This window comes from Lynx canadensis, chromosome B1 (genome assembly GCF_007474595.2).
Source record: "Lynx canadensis isolate LIC74 chromosome B1, mLynCan4.pri.v2, whole genome shotgun sequence".
Lineage (NCBI taxonomy): Eukaryota > Metazoa > Chordata > Mammalia > Carnivora > Felidae > Lynx > Lynx canadensis.
This window is the reverse complement of record NC_044306.2, coordinates 52634133-52651776: the sequence shown is the minus strand read 5'-3', so window position 1 is coordinate 52651776 and position 17644 is coordinate 52634133. Positions and strand designations below refer to the sequence as shown.

Here is a 17644-nt window from a genome sequence, read left to right as displayed (position 1 = left end):
CAATGTGGAAGTAAGTGCCCATGGTCCACACCTTTACAGCTTTCTCAGTCCTTGGGCAGAGTCAGGCTCTGGGTACTGTTTGCTCAGTGCGTGCTGTGTGAGGGAATGAATGACTGAGGCCCTGACTGGCTGAGGTAGACCTTCCTGGTGTCGTGTGGAAGTAGGTTATGAGGACGCTGGGGAGCGCTGCCCTCTGCAACCCAATTCTGAATGAGGTCACCACTCTGTGAGCCCCCTTGAGGTCTGAGCTCCTGAGTCCTGCCCACTGGAGGCTTTGGAGGAGAAGTGCTGATCACTGTGCCTTGATGTTAGCTTTGCGAGGCCATGGGCCAGGAAAGGGGCCAGGAAAGGTCCCATTTCACAGATGGGAAAAGTGTGCTCAGCACGGCGGGGTGGCTCCCTGAGCACCAGACACCAGACAGCACCAGACACTCAAGATGACCTGAGGGTCATCTTGAATGGTGGACAAGTCTTCCCCAACAATCCCAATTCCCTTTCCCTTTCCTGTCCCCTCCATGCTGGGCTCACAGAGGTTCTCTTTTCACCCCTTTTGGCCCCTTCCCTGCCCAGCAACCCCCAGAGCAGCAGCAGCAGCAGCAAGCAAGCCTCTGCTTTTGAAGGGCCTTCCGATGGTCCACCTACTTTTCCACCTCCAGGGTCTCTACTCGGGCCACAAAGTTGCTGGGCACGTAGCCTTCTCTTCCTGTGATGAGAGACCTGGCCAACCACCAGTCTCCAACTCTATGGAGGAGGAGGAAAAACAAAAATGAGATCATGGCTCCTGCGGGCCTCTCCTAGGGGACAGCCCCCAGCCCTCCCCGCCCCCCCCCCAGCAGGATCTCATCCCAGAGGCGGAGGATTCAGAGGGCTGGTGAGAGGGAATCTGGGCAAGATGCTCAGGGAGAGGGTGCTAACTTGCCGAGCATCGGGCCGGCCCAGGGAGGAAGAAGATGGTGCGGCTTGTCCACACGGCCTGGCCACCCCAGAGGGCCCCTGTCTACCCTGAGTAGCCTTCCTCTGGATTAATGGGACAGAGGAAGAATTTAGTGAGTGAGTTGGGACTGGACGGGAAAGCCAAAAGCAGGAGGAGAGCTGTTCAGAGGAGGAGCCGGGCTCCCCGCAGCGTAGACCCAGAAGGCCCGGGTTTTCGTGCTTTTGGTTCAAGGCCATTGTAGAACTTCAAGAACAAAAGCAGACCCCCAGGGCTCCACAGGACAAGCCAGATGTTTGCGAGAGAACCGGCTTTGGAGGAGTTTCTGAGAAGGAAGCCTGGAAATAAAGCTGATTTCACGAGTGGAATCCTGTGTGAGATCTTGTCCAGCAAGGGAGACACACAAAGCTGTGGTGGAGCAGCTAGGCAAGCACTGTCAGAGGGCTGCATGGAGGAGGTGATGTTAGCAGTGGGTTTTGAAGGAAGAGTAGGCTTTTGGCAGTGGAGCAGGGGATAGAGAATGGAAACCACCACATGAGGCAGACTTTGGGATGGTAACTAGAAGGAAGACGATTGGGTCAAGTTAAAAAAAAAAAAAAAGTGGGTGACTGGGCTGGGGCAGGGCAATGGAGAAGATCCTCTGGACGCAGCCGTGGAGGGTGTGGGTGTGGGTGGGGAGGTGGATGGCGGGGTGGGAGTCCTGCCATGACAGGGAGCCACTGACCACAGGACCGCCTTCCAGAAACTTACTCCTTTAATATCTGTAGCTTCTCCCCCTTCAGCATTTGCAGGTCCCTGTCATTCACTGAGGTGTAGTCATACTGGGCCACCACGAAATGCTCCTCTAGAGTGAACAAGGAAGAGATGGGCACCCCCCCATCCCCGGGCCCACCAGGTAAGTCGGTGCAATGGGCCATCTCTGGCTGCTAAGGGGTCAGGACGAGGCAGGGACATAGGGGAGGCTGTGGTGAGCTTTCTTGCTCACCGGTGCAGCACAGGCAATTCCTGTCTGGCAGATTGACCTCCTGACCTTGCTGCTGGGAACAAAGAAAGGGCTGCTCCTCAGAGCCCATCCTGGCTTCTCTTCTGCTCTCCACATAGAAGCCTTAAGGCCTGGACAGGGTACGGTCTAAGGGAAAGGACAACCCAAAGATCTAGGGAGATTGGCCACATGGGTCTGATGGCTGCAGTCCCAAGTCTGGAAACGAGTGTTGGCTGATTCCTTATTGCCTCAGAGAACATGAGCTTCCCTACTCTTCCTCTTCCCCACCTGCCCCTTCCCACCTCTTTTCCAAAGAGGGTAGTGGTCTTGGAACATGGCCACTGTAACCTTGACCTGTAACCGTGCCCAACGCCCTGTCCCAGTGCTCTTGGCAGGCAGTCTCTCTGACTTGCCAGTGGTTCCTGGAATGGACGTTCAAATGACCACTGCTAGTGAGGAGGGCTTTTCTGCAAAGCTCCAGGGAGCCAAGACCCACCTGGAAAAGGTCAGCTGGAGACTACCTCGTTTACCTGGGAGTAGATCACCCAGCTTTGTCACCAATGTGTGGTGGTGTGACATTGGGCTCATCACCTCCCCATGGTGGGAAGAAGCAGTTGGAATAGATGACAGTGGCCCCCTCCAGTCCTGAGATTCAAGTTATTGCACCAAAGGCAGTTCATTTATTTTTCGCCCCCTGGGCTTCCTTACTGGAGATATGAAGCTCCCGGCAGGAAGTGAAGGGTAAACCCTGGTAATTAATGGTGAATCATGGTAATTAATCATGATCCCCAGTAGGATAGGATAAGGAACACCAGGTAGGAGAACTAATCTCTGTTCAGCATTTTGCTCATGAGTTTGACAGACTCTGAGCTCTTTCAGGGGAGGAGGCACGTCTTACTCAGTTCTACAGTTTCCCCAGGACTCGAACCCGGCCAGTCTCTGGGTACTATTTGCTCAGTGCGTGCTGTGTGAGGGAATGAGTGACTGAGGCCCTGACAGAGCTCTTGGTGCCGTGTGGAAGTGGGTTATAAGTGCCTGTAAGCTGATTCTGAATGAAGCTACATCCTGTGAGTGCTCCCAAGGTCCAGAGCCCTGACCCAGGAAGGCTAAGGTCACTCATTATGGGACCTCCAACTGTCCTATCCATCAGAGTGGAAGTAGAGACTGGGGGTGAGGGAGGATGGTGTGAGTGGTCAGAAGGTCAGCAGTGGCCTTGAATAGTGGGGAAGAAGTGGGAAAAAAGATGGTGATGGGACGCCTGGGTGGCTCAGTTGGCTGAGCATCCGACTTTGGCTCAGGTCATGATCTTGAGGTCTGTGAGTTCGAGCCCCGGGTCGGGCTCTGTGCCGACAGCTCATAGTCTGGAGTCTGCTTCAGATTCTGTGTCTCCCTCTCTCTCTGCTTCTATCATCTATCATCTATCTATCTATCTATCTATCTATCAATCATCTATCTATCTATCTATCTATTTATCTATCTATCATCTATCTATCTATCCATCTATCTCTATCTCTATCTCTCGGAGGAAAAAAAAAAAAGATGGTGCTTCCATTCACGGAATAGACTGAGGGCAGGAGGGAAGACGCAGACCTATTATGGGCCCTCACCCTTTGAGGTTAGGAGTTAGAATCTTTGAAAACTTAGGTTTGTTTGTATGCCATTTGTATTTACTGTAATGCTTTTTCTTTTTGTCCCATTTATAGTCTGTAAAGTCCTTTTTTAAAGAAAACCCACCCAGGCTCAGATACAGGAACTGGTGCTTGGTTCCTGGAGAGGCCCCTACGGGTAGGTGAAGACTGGGGCAGAGCTGTGCCGGGCTCAGCACCCCCAGCCCCAGCCTTCTTTCTGACCCTAGAAGGCCCACCCAGTCCTTTCCAGGAAGTGGCCCCCTACTGGGCCCCTGTGCTGACTGCTCGTGGTCGGGAGGGGAAGATGGCTTGTGGAGCCTCAGCTTCCAAAGCAGCCCCTTCTTACCTTGGTCTGGGTGCATGTCCGGAGGTGAAGGAGCCAGGTGGTTAAACAGGACCTGGAGTAGAGACACAGGAACGCTGCATTAGTTCAGCCCCCGAGGCCTGGGCAGGCCTGGTGTGGCAGGAAGGCTGCTGGGCCCGGCAGCTGGGTGGTCTTAGGGGTGCTGCTGTCAGCAGGAGGTTGCACAGGTAAATCGTGCACATGGTGCCACCACTCTCAAGTATCACTGCCATCTCACACAGTCCCTGGACCGTACACAGGGTTAGAGGAGGAGGGTGTGGGGGCACCAGCTTATTCATGTTATGAATATTCTTTTTTTGTATTCCATATTTACCGAACATAATTTTGAAGTAGCATTTTGCAAAATGGTATGTATAGTTTGGCTCAATTGAAAATATAAACACATAGGGCTCCTAGGTGGCTCAGTGGGGTAAGTGTCCGACTCTCAATTTCGGCTCAGGTCGTGATCTCCCGGTTGTGGGACGAAGTCCCACATTGGGCTCTGCGCTGACAGCATGGAGCCTGTTTAGGATTGTCTCTCACTCCGTCTCTCTCTGCCCTTCCCCTGCTCGTTCTCCCTCTCTCGCTCTCAAAATAAATAAACATTTAAACAAGAAAGAAAACACAAACACATAATATAAATAACACTGAGAAAAAGGGTCTGGCGGCAGGAGCTCTGGAGTGCAAACTCTGGGTATCGCTGGCGAGTCGGATAATGAGTATTTACAATTTTTCTCCATAATTAGTATATATTATGTGACTTTTTAAAGTTAAAAACATTCCAGGTTCTATTACTTATTAGCCTAAGTAATATGCTAATATTACTCTATGTAATCTGAGTTTACCCCACCATCATTCATTCATTCAACAAACATTTCATTGTTCCGTGCCAAGCCCTGGACTACGTTGGGACACAGATAAAATGCCTAGTGGTCTAAGAAATGAGATTAGCAATCCCCACCCCTCATCAGGTCACTGTTGGAGTAAAGTGATGACCAGCTGAATGTGCTCCTCGAGGCAGAGAGCAAGAAAGCAGGTTCCAGGCATGACTCACCCCTGCCCAAACCAAAAGGGGGTAGGGGGCTAGGTGGGGGAGGGAGGTGTCACAAACAATCATCTAAAAACGCACTTTTGGAATGCAGTAGCCTCCATGCAAGGGTGCTAAACGCTTTGTAAACAAGACAGAACTGCATCACCAGCTCCAGGAAGGGGACAATGACATCCAGGAGCTTCTGGGTAGGAATGGGGCAGCAGATGTTGCTAAATGCCCCAGACCCTTTCCCACCACACCCTCCTCTCAAGCTGACCTTTTTGATTTCTTTTTCTCTTCAAGGATCCCCTTGTGAAATGAAAACCGGGTAAGAATTATTGGAAACTAACCCGATCCCGTGTAAATGTAATATATAATGGGATTGCACAGTTGTATAATACATCATGTACTGTTACATCCCTGTCAGAAAGGCACTTTCATTATACCCATTTTACATATGCAGAAACTGAGGCATGGGGGAGTTAAGTAACCTGCTTCAAAGTACACAGCAAATCCATGTAAACACTGGCAATCTGGCTGCTAAATGTTCCACTATCCTGCCACACCAACATGAGGTGGGTGCCATGTTTTGGTGGCAGTGACAGGGGGCCAATTTGTCAGAGCCCTGAATTCTCTAGAGGTGGCTCTGGGCTGGCTGGAAACAAGCAGCAGCCCCCAGGGAGCCACGCTTGCTCCCTGCTCTTCTTCCTCCCCCTCCCTCCCCAGCTGGGAACAGCCATCACTCACCAGGGGAGGCAGTGGTGGGGGATCTTTGTTCTGGGTGCTGACCTTCACAGGGCTCCAGAGGCCCTTACCTTTCTCCTTCACCTGCTTTTTGCTGCTCACCACTCCCATCCTGTCGGAGAGCACACAGCAGATTGGTGATGTGAGTAGGTCTTCAGAGCCTCAGTACAGAAGAGCTCCCCCAACTCCTTCCAGGTGGCCAATTAGAAAGGCGGGGCGGAAGTGGGAGGGGCAGTGAAGGCCAAAATCAGAACATGAAGCCAGTAAACGGTTGGGCAGGCTAAGTTTGCATCCATCTTTTTTTCCCAGAGCAGGAAGAAGTAGACCAGAGAGGACAAACGACTGGGTTTAGGACAGAGATCATCCAGGTCTGAGCGAACTGCCAGAAACTGCTGGGGTGAGCCCTAGTGCCTTGGGGATAGGAACCATCTAGAAAGAGTCTGACCAACGTGCCTGGTGGTCCAGGTTTAGCCCTCATTTTGCCACTGGCTGTATTACTTGGGAAGGTCAAGTTCCTCTCTTGGTCCATGTTAGGACATGTCTGAGGTTCTTTCCCACTCAGATTTTCAGATGAGATGCTATAAATTCAGGGCACACTGATGGTATAGGCGTCTGAGGCCAACAGCGTCTTCTCAGTAATATCAGAGAGTCTTCCATAAGTGAGAGAGATCGGCCAAGCTTTTTCTTGGGTAAAGGATCATAGAGTTATAGTAGTAGGAAAGATGCCAGAGACCGCAGCCGACACCACCACATCAGCACCGCCCTCATTCCAGGGGCAGCTATTAGGAAGGACTTACTCTTGAACTTCACAAAGCCTATCTCATGTCATCCTTTTAACTCTAAAGTAAGTGTAAGTAGGCATCGTCCCTGTCCCAGGACTGAGCTTTGAGATGTTAAATAGCTGGTTCCTGGTCAAACCAGTAACCAACGAAGAGCGAACTGTGGAGCCCTGGCTGACTCCAGACCACTACACTCCACCTCACACCCGGCCCATCCCCAAGACACAGACATTTATAGAGGAAAGGACCTTGAGTCCCTGTTCTTGTCGGAAGGGCCGTGTGGTTGATGGAGAGTTCCTGATTGCTTTCACATGTGTTCCTATTTCATTGATTCCGGGATGCACCTTTTTTCACTCAACATCTCTTGAAACTGCGATCTGTTTTACACCCAACGATGATTCATAAAGTAAATAGCAGCATCCTTTTTCCCTCTCTTTTAGTGATACATAGAATAAATGTTAGTCTTCCAAACAGCGGTGTCTTAGATTTACTGAAACGCAGTGATGTTTTCTTCTAGAAAGTTGAAAGCACATGTCTCATGTTAATTCTCCTCAAACTCATCTTGAAAAAAAGTAATTTTAATTACTGGAGTAATTCTAAATATAGGAGAGAGATCCCCAATAACAAATAATCCATAATTCGTTTTTTGAGCGTGCTTCGCGTACAGAACATGTAATACTTCACATTTGTAAAGAACAGCACTTCTCTGTATTCAAGTAGTTTCTTTATGTCAGTTCGCATAAACCTTAGCAGCAAACGAAATGCCAAAGTTACAGGCCAACATTTTACTTTTCAGAGATTTCTTGTTATCAGAATTTTGGAAAAGGGATTATGGATTTCTGTTAAGAATTGATACTAAATCTTATCAGGTACCCTATTTAGTGTCTTTTAATATGATCGTTTTCTTTAATTTGTTGATGTAATAAATTATGTTGATAAATTTTCTGCTACTGAAATCCTTGTGTTCTTAAATAAAAGCTATTTGTTTACAGTTCATTAGTCTTTTAGATACATGGATAGATCCTATTTGCTAATGTTTTATTTCAAATGAAAATCAATATTGCCAAGTGGGGTCTGTCTATGAGGAGTTAACATTAAGATGATGCTGACTTTGTAATATTAGGGGGTTCTCCATCTTTCTTCCTATGGCTTTGAATCATTGAATAACACTGAGACTCTCTGTTCTTTAAAGGCTGGATAGAACTCAGCCAGTAAGTCATCTGTTCTGGGGTCCTTTTTTTTTTTTTTAATGTTTATTCAGTTTTGAGACAGAGAGAAACAGAGAATGAGCAGGGGAGGGACAGAGAGAGAGGGAGATACAGAATCCAAAGCAGGCTCCATGCTCTGAGCCATCAGCACAGAGCCCAACGTGGGACTCAAACTCACGAGCTGTGAGATCACGACATGAAGTCAGATGCTTAACCGACTGAACCACCCAGGTGCCCCTGCTCTGAAGTCCTTTTAAAAAGTAGATCTTATTTTAAGAAACAAAACAGATGAACATAGGGGAAGGGCAGGAAAAATAAAGATAAAAACGTAGAGAGAGGCAAACCATAAAAAACTCTTAAATATAGAGGACAAACTGAGGGTTGATGGAGGCAGGGTGATGGGCATTGAGGAGGGCACTTGTTGGGATGACCACTGGGTGTTGCATGTAAGAGATGAATGACTCAGTTCTCCTGAAACCAATACTACACCGTATGTTAACTAACTTGAATTTAAATTAAAAAATAAATAAGTAAAATCTTCAAAAAGAAAAAAATGTAAAATAAATTTAAAAAATTAAAGAAAACCAAAAAGTAGATCTTCAAGTGCATTTCCAATTCTTCTACAGGAATTTGTTGGTTCCCATTTTTCCTCCTCTTTGCACCATTTTGATGATTATATGATTTATTAGGAGACCATTGATTTCCTCTACATTTTCTAATTTGTTGCCATAAAGTTTTAGGTAGTATTGTCTTGTAATTATTTTAATCTCTTCTCTTTCTTGATTATGTCCTCTTCCTCATTCCTAAGATAAATTAAATGTACTTTCAATAATAATTACAATTTTTAATTGGATAAAATCATCTGAAGTTTTCTATGGCCAAATACAATTTTAATCTAGCTTTAAAACTATGAAAAAGAACACTGTAATCAAAATAGCATACAGTTGGAATAAGAATAGAGAGATAATCAGTGGAGCAGAATAATAAGTATGTAAACAGATTCTAGTACATTTGGAACTGCATGTATGAAAAAGGTAGCATTTTACTTCAATGGAGAACTGATAGTTTATTTTTAATAAATGGTATTAGGAAAATGGTTGTCTACCTAGAAGAAAATATAATCAGACCCCTACCTCACACCATATTAAAAAATAAACTCCATGTGTTCTAAAAAAATATTAATTTTTTAAAAATTTAATTGAAAGAAAATTTAGGAGACTATACATATGATCCAGAGTTCAGAGATAGCAATTAACAAAGACGGAATAGCCAAAAGCTAAGAGAGGACAAAAAGACATGTTGATAACATAAAGACAAATTTACAAACACAAAAGGTATTATATGGTAAAAAAACAAAAAACAAAAAACAACAACATTATGAAGTCAGTGCATAAGCAACAGATTGGGGAAAAGATTTGCAAACCATACCACAGATAAATGTCTATTTATAATATACACAGAGCTCATGAAAATTAACAAGAAGTATGGGTCTAGCACACAATCTACTCGATAGAAAAATGAGTAAAGTTTATATAAATAGGCAGTTTATCCAACACAAATCCATATAGCTAAATAAACATGTGAGAATGTTAAAATTACTTACCAGTTGGAAAATGCAAATTAAGATAATAAAATATCACATTCTATCAATAAGTTTGGGGAAAAAAGAAAAGGAGTGATAATATTAGTTGTTGATGGTAAATCAAAGGAGAATTGTGTTTTCATACATTTCTGTAATTAAAGTATTTATTATAGTTATAGTTATTTCATTTCTTCTTCTCCACTGTATTTCTCGGATGAGCCTTCCATGAGGGCTGGGATCTTTGTCTTACTCATTGTTGAATCCAAATTGTTAAAACAGTGCCAGGCAAGGGGTAAGGGTATAATAAATAGTTATTAGAAAAATAAAATATGAAATGTTACCAACCGTGTAGAAATTTTAAAAATTCTATTAAAACTTAAAAATACAGGGGCGCCTGGGTGGCGCAGTCGGTTAAGCGTCCGACTTCAGCCAGGTCACGATCTCGCGGTCCGTGAGTTCGAGCCCCGCGACGGGCTCTGGGCTGATGGCTCAGAGCCTGGAGCCTGTTTCCGATTCTGTGTCTCCCTCTCTCTCGGCCCCTTCCCCGTTCATGCTCTGTCTCTCTCTGTCCCAAAAATAAATAAACGTTGAAAAAAAAAAATTTAAAAAAAAAAAACTTAAAAATACAGGAGCGCCTGGGTGGCTCAGTCGGTTGAGCATCTGACTCTTGATTTTGGCTCAGGTCATGGTCTCATGATTTGTGGGATCAAGCCCCGAGTTGGGCTCTGTGCTGTCAGCGCGGAGTCTGCTTAGGATTCTCTCTCCCCCTCTCTCTCTGTCCCTCCCCCACTTGTGCTTGCTCTCTCACTCTTTCAGTCTCTCTCAAAATAAATAAACTTAAAAAACTTAAAAAATGCATATACCTTTCAGTTTACAATCCCACTTCCGGGAATCTCACAGAGTATCAAAACATCATTATATACGAATGTATGAGATATAAAAATGCTTATTGCAGCAATATTTATAGCTGCAAAAAACAAAACAAAACAAAATTTTGTAACTGCTCACCATTTGAATAAATCTGCATTCTAAAAGTGACTAAATATTATGCAATTCTTAAAAAGAATATGCTAGATCTTTACAGGTAAAGCTAAAAGGAATTTCTGGGGCGCCTGGGTGACTCAGTTGGTTAACCGTCAGACTTCAGTTTAGGTCATGATCTCGTGGTTCGTGATTTGAGCCTCGTGTTGGGCTCTGTGCTGACAGCTCAGAGCCTGGAGCTTGCTTCGGATTCTGTGTATGTCTCTCTCTCTGCCCCTCCCCTGCTTATACTCTCTCTCTCTCTCTCTCTCTCTCTCTCTCAAAAGTAAATAAACATTAAAAAAAATTTTTAAGAGGAATTTCTACAACATGCTGTTACATGAGAAAAGCAAGACTCAAAAAAGTGCATGAAGTTATCCCATATTTGGAAATACCAAAGAATGAGAAAACAAACCTCTATAGGTAGGCATATGCATATGTTTTTATGTTATGTGGAGAGACGTTTGGGGGATAAACACAAACTTGTTTACTTTCGTTATTGATGGGGGAGGTAGAAACAGAAAAGGAGGTGGAAAGGTAAAAAAACAAAAAACAAAAAACAAAAAACAAAAGTGAATTACAAAAACCGTGTGTGTGTGTGTGTGTGTGTGTGTGTGCATGCGTGTTGTAGGTGTCGATGCAACGCAGTGCCCCCAAAAGATCTTTCCGAAAATATTAACGTTGTTTATCAGGTGACAGGACTTCATGCAACTTTTACCTTCTTTCTTATAATTTCATATGTTCCATGAATTTTTTAATAGTAAGCATATATTGTCATTACAAGCAGAAAAATCAAGAGAATGTGGACGACTTGCCCAGCCACAGAGAGTCGTGAGGCCTGGAGGCAGGGCCAGCCCCTGTTCTCAAGAATGGCCACTGAGCAGCCCCCAGGGCTGCCTGAGACTCACGCCTTTTCCGACCTCTCCCAGCCTCCTGGCCTAATGAAGTGTCAGCAGGCAACAGCTTCTAGAATTTTCCCAGCTTGGACTCCATATTGCCACCAATTTTAAACTTCCTGAGCAAACATTTATGTCCATTTAAACAACACAACTGATCATCTAAATAACTTGACACGCAGTAAAATTCCTAAAATGAAATCACCCACTACTCACACTTCTTTGTCCTTTGACTCCTTAGCAGGATATATACGGATGCTTTTCCGTGGTTTTTATAAATACATAGGTTCGCTATGGGTCCCTCCACCCCAGTGGTTCTGACTGGAGACTAGAGTTACTCAGAAGGCCATTTGATCACCAGAGCCGCGTCTGGGTGCTGGGCTGCCACCCTGCTGTGATATTTTAGCAGTTTCAGGCTGGGTGGAGCCAGCAAATGCAGAAGTCCTTGCAAAACTGAAGTGTGGCATGTGCAGGTCCTCAGTGGTTCCAGATGGCTTTGCTGCACTGAGAAGGCACTGGTCTCCTTTCCAGTGGTGAAGGACAGATGAGAGAAGGGTGTGAGTTCGTGTGTGTGTGTGTGTGTGTGTGAGAGAGAGAGAGAGAGAGAGAGAGAGAGAGGGAGAAAGAGAAAGAGAGAGGGAAGGGGGAGAAGGAGGGAAAAGGAGAGGGGTGGGGGGGAGAGCGCGCACTTGTGCACCTGTGTGTGTGCATGACAGAGCAAGCATGTGCACGTACCCATGTGTGTGTGCTTGTGGGTGTGTGTGTAGTGGGGTGGGGGGTGGTGAGAGGAGAGGAGGATGAGGGAAGGGGGCTTCTATTTGTTTATTTGGCGTGGATTCATCCCCGCTGTGCAGACTTTGACCAGAGCGGGGAGATCAGTGTTTGCCCCAGGGGAGATGCTCAAAGCCTGACACACAGCCGCAGCCTGACAGAGGATGTGGTGGAACAGCAACTAAAAATAGAGAAACTAGAAACCCTTTATTTACAGTTGCCCAGTAGTTCACAGGTAGAAAAGCACTTGGCATATACGATTTATGTGATATTCAGGAAGGCATCCATAGTTTGATCACGATTATCCTCATTTTATGGCTGAAGATAAAAGCGGCGAGGTGGCTTGCTAAGGTCACACTGAGGGTGGCAGAACCAGGAGCCGGAGGGTGTTCTCTGCCCCAGTGCTGCCTGGAACTTGCTGCTCGAAGCAGGTGCACAGGTATCCCTGCCTAGGGTTCCATCCCCCTTGACCCACAGTTCAGGTTCAGGTTCAGATACCCAGTCCTCTCCTCTGTGGGGGCTGCCACCTGCCTCAGAAGCCCTCCATCCGGAGGAGAGACTGGGAGGAGAGACCTCGGGGGTTGCTGCTGGAGCCGGGAGGCCTGTGGGCCGCTCTGGAGTTCAGGCACACTCAAGCACATTTCTCCCTTCCCTGGTGCAGTGGGGGGAAGACAGCGGTTCAAGGAACCTGGACTCGAAAGCAAGCTAGGCATTGGCCGTGTGAACTTGGGCAAGTCCCTTAATGTCTCTGAGTCTCAGTCTCCTCTACAAAAATGGGGAGGTATGAAACTGTTCCTCGTTTTTGTACATAAAGCCTTCCCGCAAAAGCATACTCAAAGGTGAATGCCAAAAACAGCAAAACGATCGACTTTGCTGTTTTGTGGGGAGGGAGCAGTTTTCTACAGAATTAAACCACGTTACGAAATTCTCAGTTACGTCTCGCCCATTTGGCAAATCTTCACAATCTATTTTCAGTCTTTTGCAGATGTTTTTTTAATGATGCACTCACCCATCATCGTGGGCATCAGTTCAATGACTATTTGACTAATTTGTGTAAAATTAGAGAAAAATGCACCAAAACATTAAAACAGTTTTGCAAACACTACTACCCAGGCGAAAATGGTTGTCCTGCCAAGACCGAGCTTCTGGCAGGCAGTTGCAGGCCCCCGTGAGGCTGGGAATGTTCATTCACCAGCTGACGTGCTCAGGTTCAAATGCAGCATACGGAAAATATTTTGGGATATTGACACACAAAGATGTATGTTTTATAAAGGTCAAGACCGACAGCCTGTACATAATTCTCACGGTTGTCATGCAAACTAGCAAGATGAGGGAGAGAAAGGAACAGAGCATAGAGAGTGGTAAATAAACGTTAACTAGAGGCCACTCAGAGCAACTTGGGTGACATTTTCCCTTCCCAGGGCTTCATGATGCCCAAAGGTGGCCCTGGGATCCATTGGGATTTCCTACCATTTTTTTAGGAGGAGGGTGCCGAGAGCCTGGTGTTGGAAGTCAGGGTGTTTGGTGGTGGAGATGGGCAGGGGGACAAAGGCCAATGTGGATGGTGGGTGCTGTGTGGCCCACAAGAGTATTGACGGCTCTGAGTCCCTTTATCCACATTGGCTGTTCCAGGCATGTTATTTTAGAGGCAGGGGGATGATTTGGTTGGAAAAAAAGTCTCATGCATGAAGTTAGCTGTGAAGTGCATATAATTTTATGACTGAAAACTCAGGTAAACTCTGGTTTACCTTTTATTTCAAAGTTTATTTATTCCTTTTGAGAAAGACAGAGACAGGGCTAGTGGTGGAGGGGCAGAGAGAGAGAATCCCAAGCAGGCTCTGGGCTGAGGTGGGGCTCAAACTCAAGAACCATGAGATCGTGACCGACGTGAAACCAAGAGTCGGACGCTTAACTGAGTGAGCCATCCAGGTGCCCCTCTAGTTTACTTTTTCAAATAGCAGGTGCTGTAACGTGTTGAGTGTTCCCCATGTGCCACACCCAAAGCCAGACATGCTACATACACTGTCATGTTGGAGAGACACCACATGGCACACTAGATAAGGATGCTGAGCTCTGGATCCTGGTTCTGCCATTATCTACTTGGGTACCCTCGGGCGAGTTGCTTAACTTGCTAACTTCTGTCTCATAGTCTTGAGATAACAGTTTACAACAGAGTGTGGTAAAGGTTAAATTAGTTACTACAGGCTATTAGGGCATCTTGGAATGGTGCCTGGACCATAGTAAGTATTTAATAAAGGTTTTACTATTATTCCACATTTACAAATTATCAGTAATGATTTCTTCAGTAACTGTGTGAGATAGGTGTTACTACCTTCTTTCTACAGATGAGATGAACTTGGGACATGAAGTGTCTGTCCAGGTCAAACAGCTAGTAATTTGTGCGGATGGCCTTACCTCCAGTTTTGACTAGCTCCTAAGTCTGCAATCTGGAAACACCTTGCCTTGTTATTAGCTGAAAGCTTTATCTTTCTGACTTGACCTGTCAGACATGGAAGGGAGGCATTGAGGTGGAACAGCATTGAGCCTATTAGCAAAGCCAGGTCTCACCCGGCTTGCTGCCATGCTGAGATAATGTCCTCCCTTCAGTGAGTTCTCTCGTGGAGTCCTCACGGAGTGTTTGCCAACGTCTCGGCATTCCAAGTCCTGCCCACCTCCTAGATGAGAAAACTATAGTAATGACCCTGTGACTCTTAATCAAAGAAGAAGCCAAAGAACTTGAATTGAAACCCATTTTTTGAGTCTCAAGTTCAGGATAGCTCAACTTGAATAATATGGATCGCTCCACATGCGAACATAAAACAGTAGCAGTGCTGGCTCTTAGAACTCTATATCGCTGTGTTCATTCAGTCGCTGCCAACTATGTACTGTGTCAGGCAAAGACAGAGAGAGGAAATGAGGAAGGAATCTGCCCTCATGGTAGGATAAAGAGGTGAGACGTATACGCAACTCACAGCAATTCAAGGTAGGCAGGATTATATAAAGAAGAGAGGTTTTGTGAACTCAGCAAGAAGAAATCACTTCCACCTGGGAGGAAACACTAGCTAGACCTTAAAGGACAATTCAGATACAGTTTTTTGGGTGAAAACTATTTTCAATGAAAAATTTCAAAATATAAAAAATAAAGAGTATAACGAACACCTGCATACTCATCACCCGTATTCAATAATTATCTTTAAAAATTATTTTCTTGTTTGAAATATTTGAGGACAAATAATTTTCTAAAAAAAGGATTGGAGCTTTTTGAAACGAAATGAAACGAATGGCTTGAAACATGCCATGTTACCTCCACATATTTTGCACGTGTCTCTAAAATGTGGAGACGGTTTCTTACATAACCACAATGTTGTTATCTACTACCTAACAAAGCTAGTAATAATTCCACGGCATTATCTAACGTCCAGTCTATATTCAGATTCCCCCAATTGTCTCACAAGTGGTTTCTTGTTGGTTTGTCCAATTCGGGATTCAAACAAGCTTCCTACGTCACATATGATTGTTATGTCTCTCCCTCAACTGGAGTAGCCTGCACCCTCTACTTGGGTTAGTTTCGTGCCATCAATTTGAAAAAAAACAAGTGGGTAGTCCTATAGAAGGTTCTACATTCTAGATTTTGCTTCCTTGTGTTGACTTGTTTCTCTATCTTCCTATTCGTAGTACATAGAATTAACTCTATGGGCTCCATAAACCTAGATTCATCTTTTTCTCATAGGGATGTCTTATGGAGGGAGCACGTGCTCAATATCGCATACTATCAGGAGGCTCACACTGTCTGGCTGCACCACTTTAGTGATGCTAAGACAGGTCTGGGTTCAAGTGATGCTGGTCTGACATCTCCATTGACAAGCTTCTCATCAGCACTTCAATTAATGTTTCCATTAGGGGTTACTAAATATTACTAAATACTGATGTTCTCATTCCATCATTCTTTCCACGTTTGTTAGTTGAGAAAGTAAAAGATCAGAAAGAAAAAATGCCACGCGTAATTCCACCAGGGTTGAATAGTTTTTGGATATAGAGAAACAGTGCTTTCCCAGAGACGTGGTGATAGGAACCTAATTCAGGAAACAGAGTTTTTCCATTGGCTGGATTGTAGAGTGTATGATAGAATTATTCAAGAAACCTCAGTCAACACCTTGTGGGATACTTTTAAATACCAGTAGCATATTTGCCCACCACTGGTATAGGACCTGATACAGAGCTGTAACTCCTGGCTGAGTAGGTGGGGCCCCTGGGCACATACAAACCCCTGCCAGGGGGCAAGCTAGCAGTGACACCTTGCGACGTGGTTGTGCTCTTGGTCAAAGTGGCTGCCAATTTAGGCACAGTGAGGAGGAGACACACATGTGGCGATTTCAGTTTTGTAGAGTGAAAATTTTTCCACTGTGGAAATTTGCTCCGCACCATGGTAAAATTCATAAAGAAGATTTTCAAGTGGTAAAAAGTTTGAGGGTGTTGAGCAAAGCTTCAGGAAGGAAGACAGCACTCTTGTGAAGCTGTATTAAGTAAACTACAGACACGTGTTTACTGAGTCACTGACATTTGATTCTGCTGACAGAGAAGCTTGAAATTTGGTAGGCAATTATGAGGAAAAATGGCACCGTGTTGATGTCTAAGTTCTTGTTATAATTACTAACCTGTGAATAAAACTATTTTTTTTGGAGGCACCATGCAAATTTATATTTTCAAAACACTCACAGTAGTGATAATTAAAACATGCCACCAATATGGCAAAACATAAATACAACTACTGTTGTGCTTTGTATTCATGGCACTATGAGCCTTAATCTACTTCGTAATTTCTAAATTTCTTTGCGTTGTTTTCCTTTAAGAAAAAATTAACCAAAAAAAGCAAATCACGAGTTCACTACTGTCTAACGGAGTCCATTACGCTTCCTTAGCCTAACTGTTCTCAAATCTCAGTTTGCATTACAACCATTTGGGAGTTTGCAAATTCCTGAGGCCCAGGCCTAGCAGTTCTGATATTGGGGCCAAGGTGGGGCTCCAAGGTCTCCATTTTTAACAAGTGTCCCCAATGATGCTGATGCAGACAGGCTCACCAACCCTGCTTCATGAAGACTCTTTCTTTCTTTCTTTCTTTCTTTCTTTCTTTCTTTCTTTCTTTAATTTTATTTATTTATTGAGAGAGAGAGCAAAGGAGGGTCAGAGAGAGGGGGAGATGAAGAATACCAAGCAGGCTCCACACTGTCAGCATAGAGCCTGACGCAGGACTCAATCTCAGAAAGTCAGATCATGGCCTGAGCTGAAATCAAGAGTTGTACACTTAACTGACTGAACCACTCAGGGGCCCCACGAAGACCTTTTCTTAATTGGGCTGCACTTTTGGAGTATTACTTGTAAAAAGGATTAGAAGTATTGCCGACCTTGGGTATTTCTTCATATGAGTGCCTCATAAATAATGCTTATAGTTCTCCTGCCAGTGATCTGCTTGTCTTTAAATGAAATGAATTTCTTCTATCCTCCCTACATACATTCCTTACATATTAATATATTTCTACAAGATTTTGACAAGGGGGAAATAACTTCCCTTTCTGTAATACTAGCTGGCATCTCTATGATACTTGGCAATTTGCAATTGACTTTCACACACTGTATCTCAGAAACCTCACAATAAGCCTATGAGCTAAACAGACCCACCATCCTCCTCCTCGTCCTCAGACAGAAGACTGAAGAAAGAGGTACAGAAACTAA

The 17644-nt window shown here is 44.9% G+C and overlaps 1 protein-coding gene across 2 annotated transcripts in view; it reads right to left on the bottom strand.

Moving 5' to 3' along the window:
* Window positions 1–17644, bottom strand: part of BLK (BLK proto-oncogene, Src family tyrosine kinase) — a 79332-nt gene that overhangs the window by 14948 nt on the left and 46740 nt on the right. The window contains exons 2-5 of one of the 2 annotated variants that reach the window (XM_030312715.1): window positions 5662–5770; window positions 3888–3939; window positions 1682–1775; window positions 643–741 (exon numbers count right to left, since the gene is read on the bottom strand). In XM_030312715.1, coding sequence (XP_030168575.1) covers window positions 643–741; window positions 1682–1775; window positions 3888–3939; window positions 5662–5769 — 353 coding nt within the window. In that variant the 5' untranslated portion in view covers window position 5770. The remainder of the gene's footprint in view (window positions 1–642; window positions 742–1681; window positions 1776–3887; window positions 3940–5661; window positions 5771–17644) is intronic. The other variant, XM_030312716.1, reaches the window with a different exon arrangement.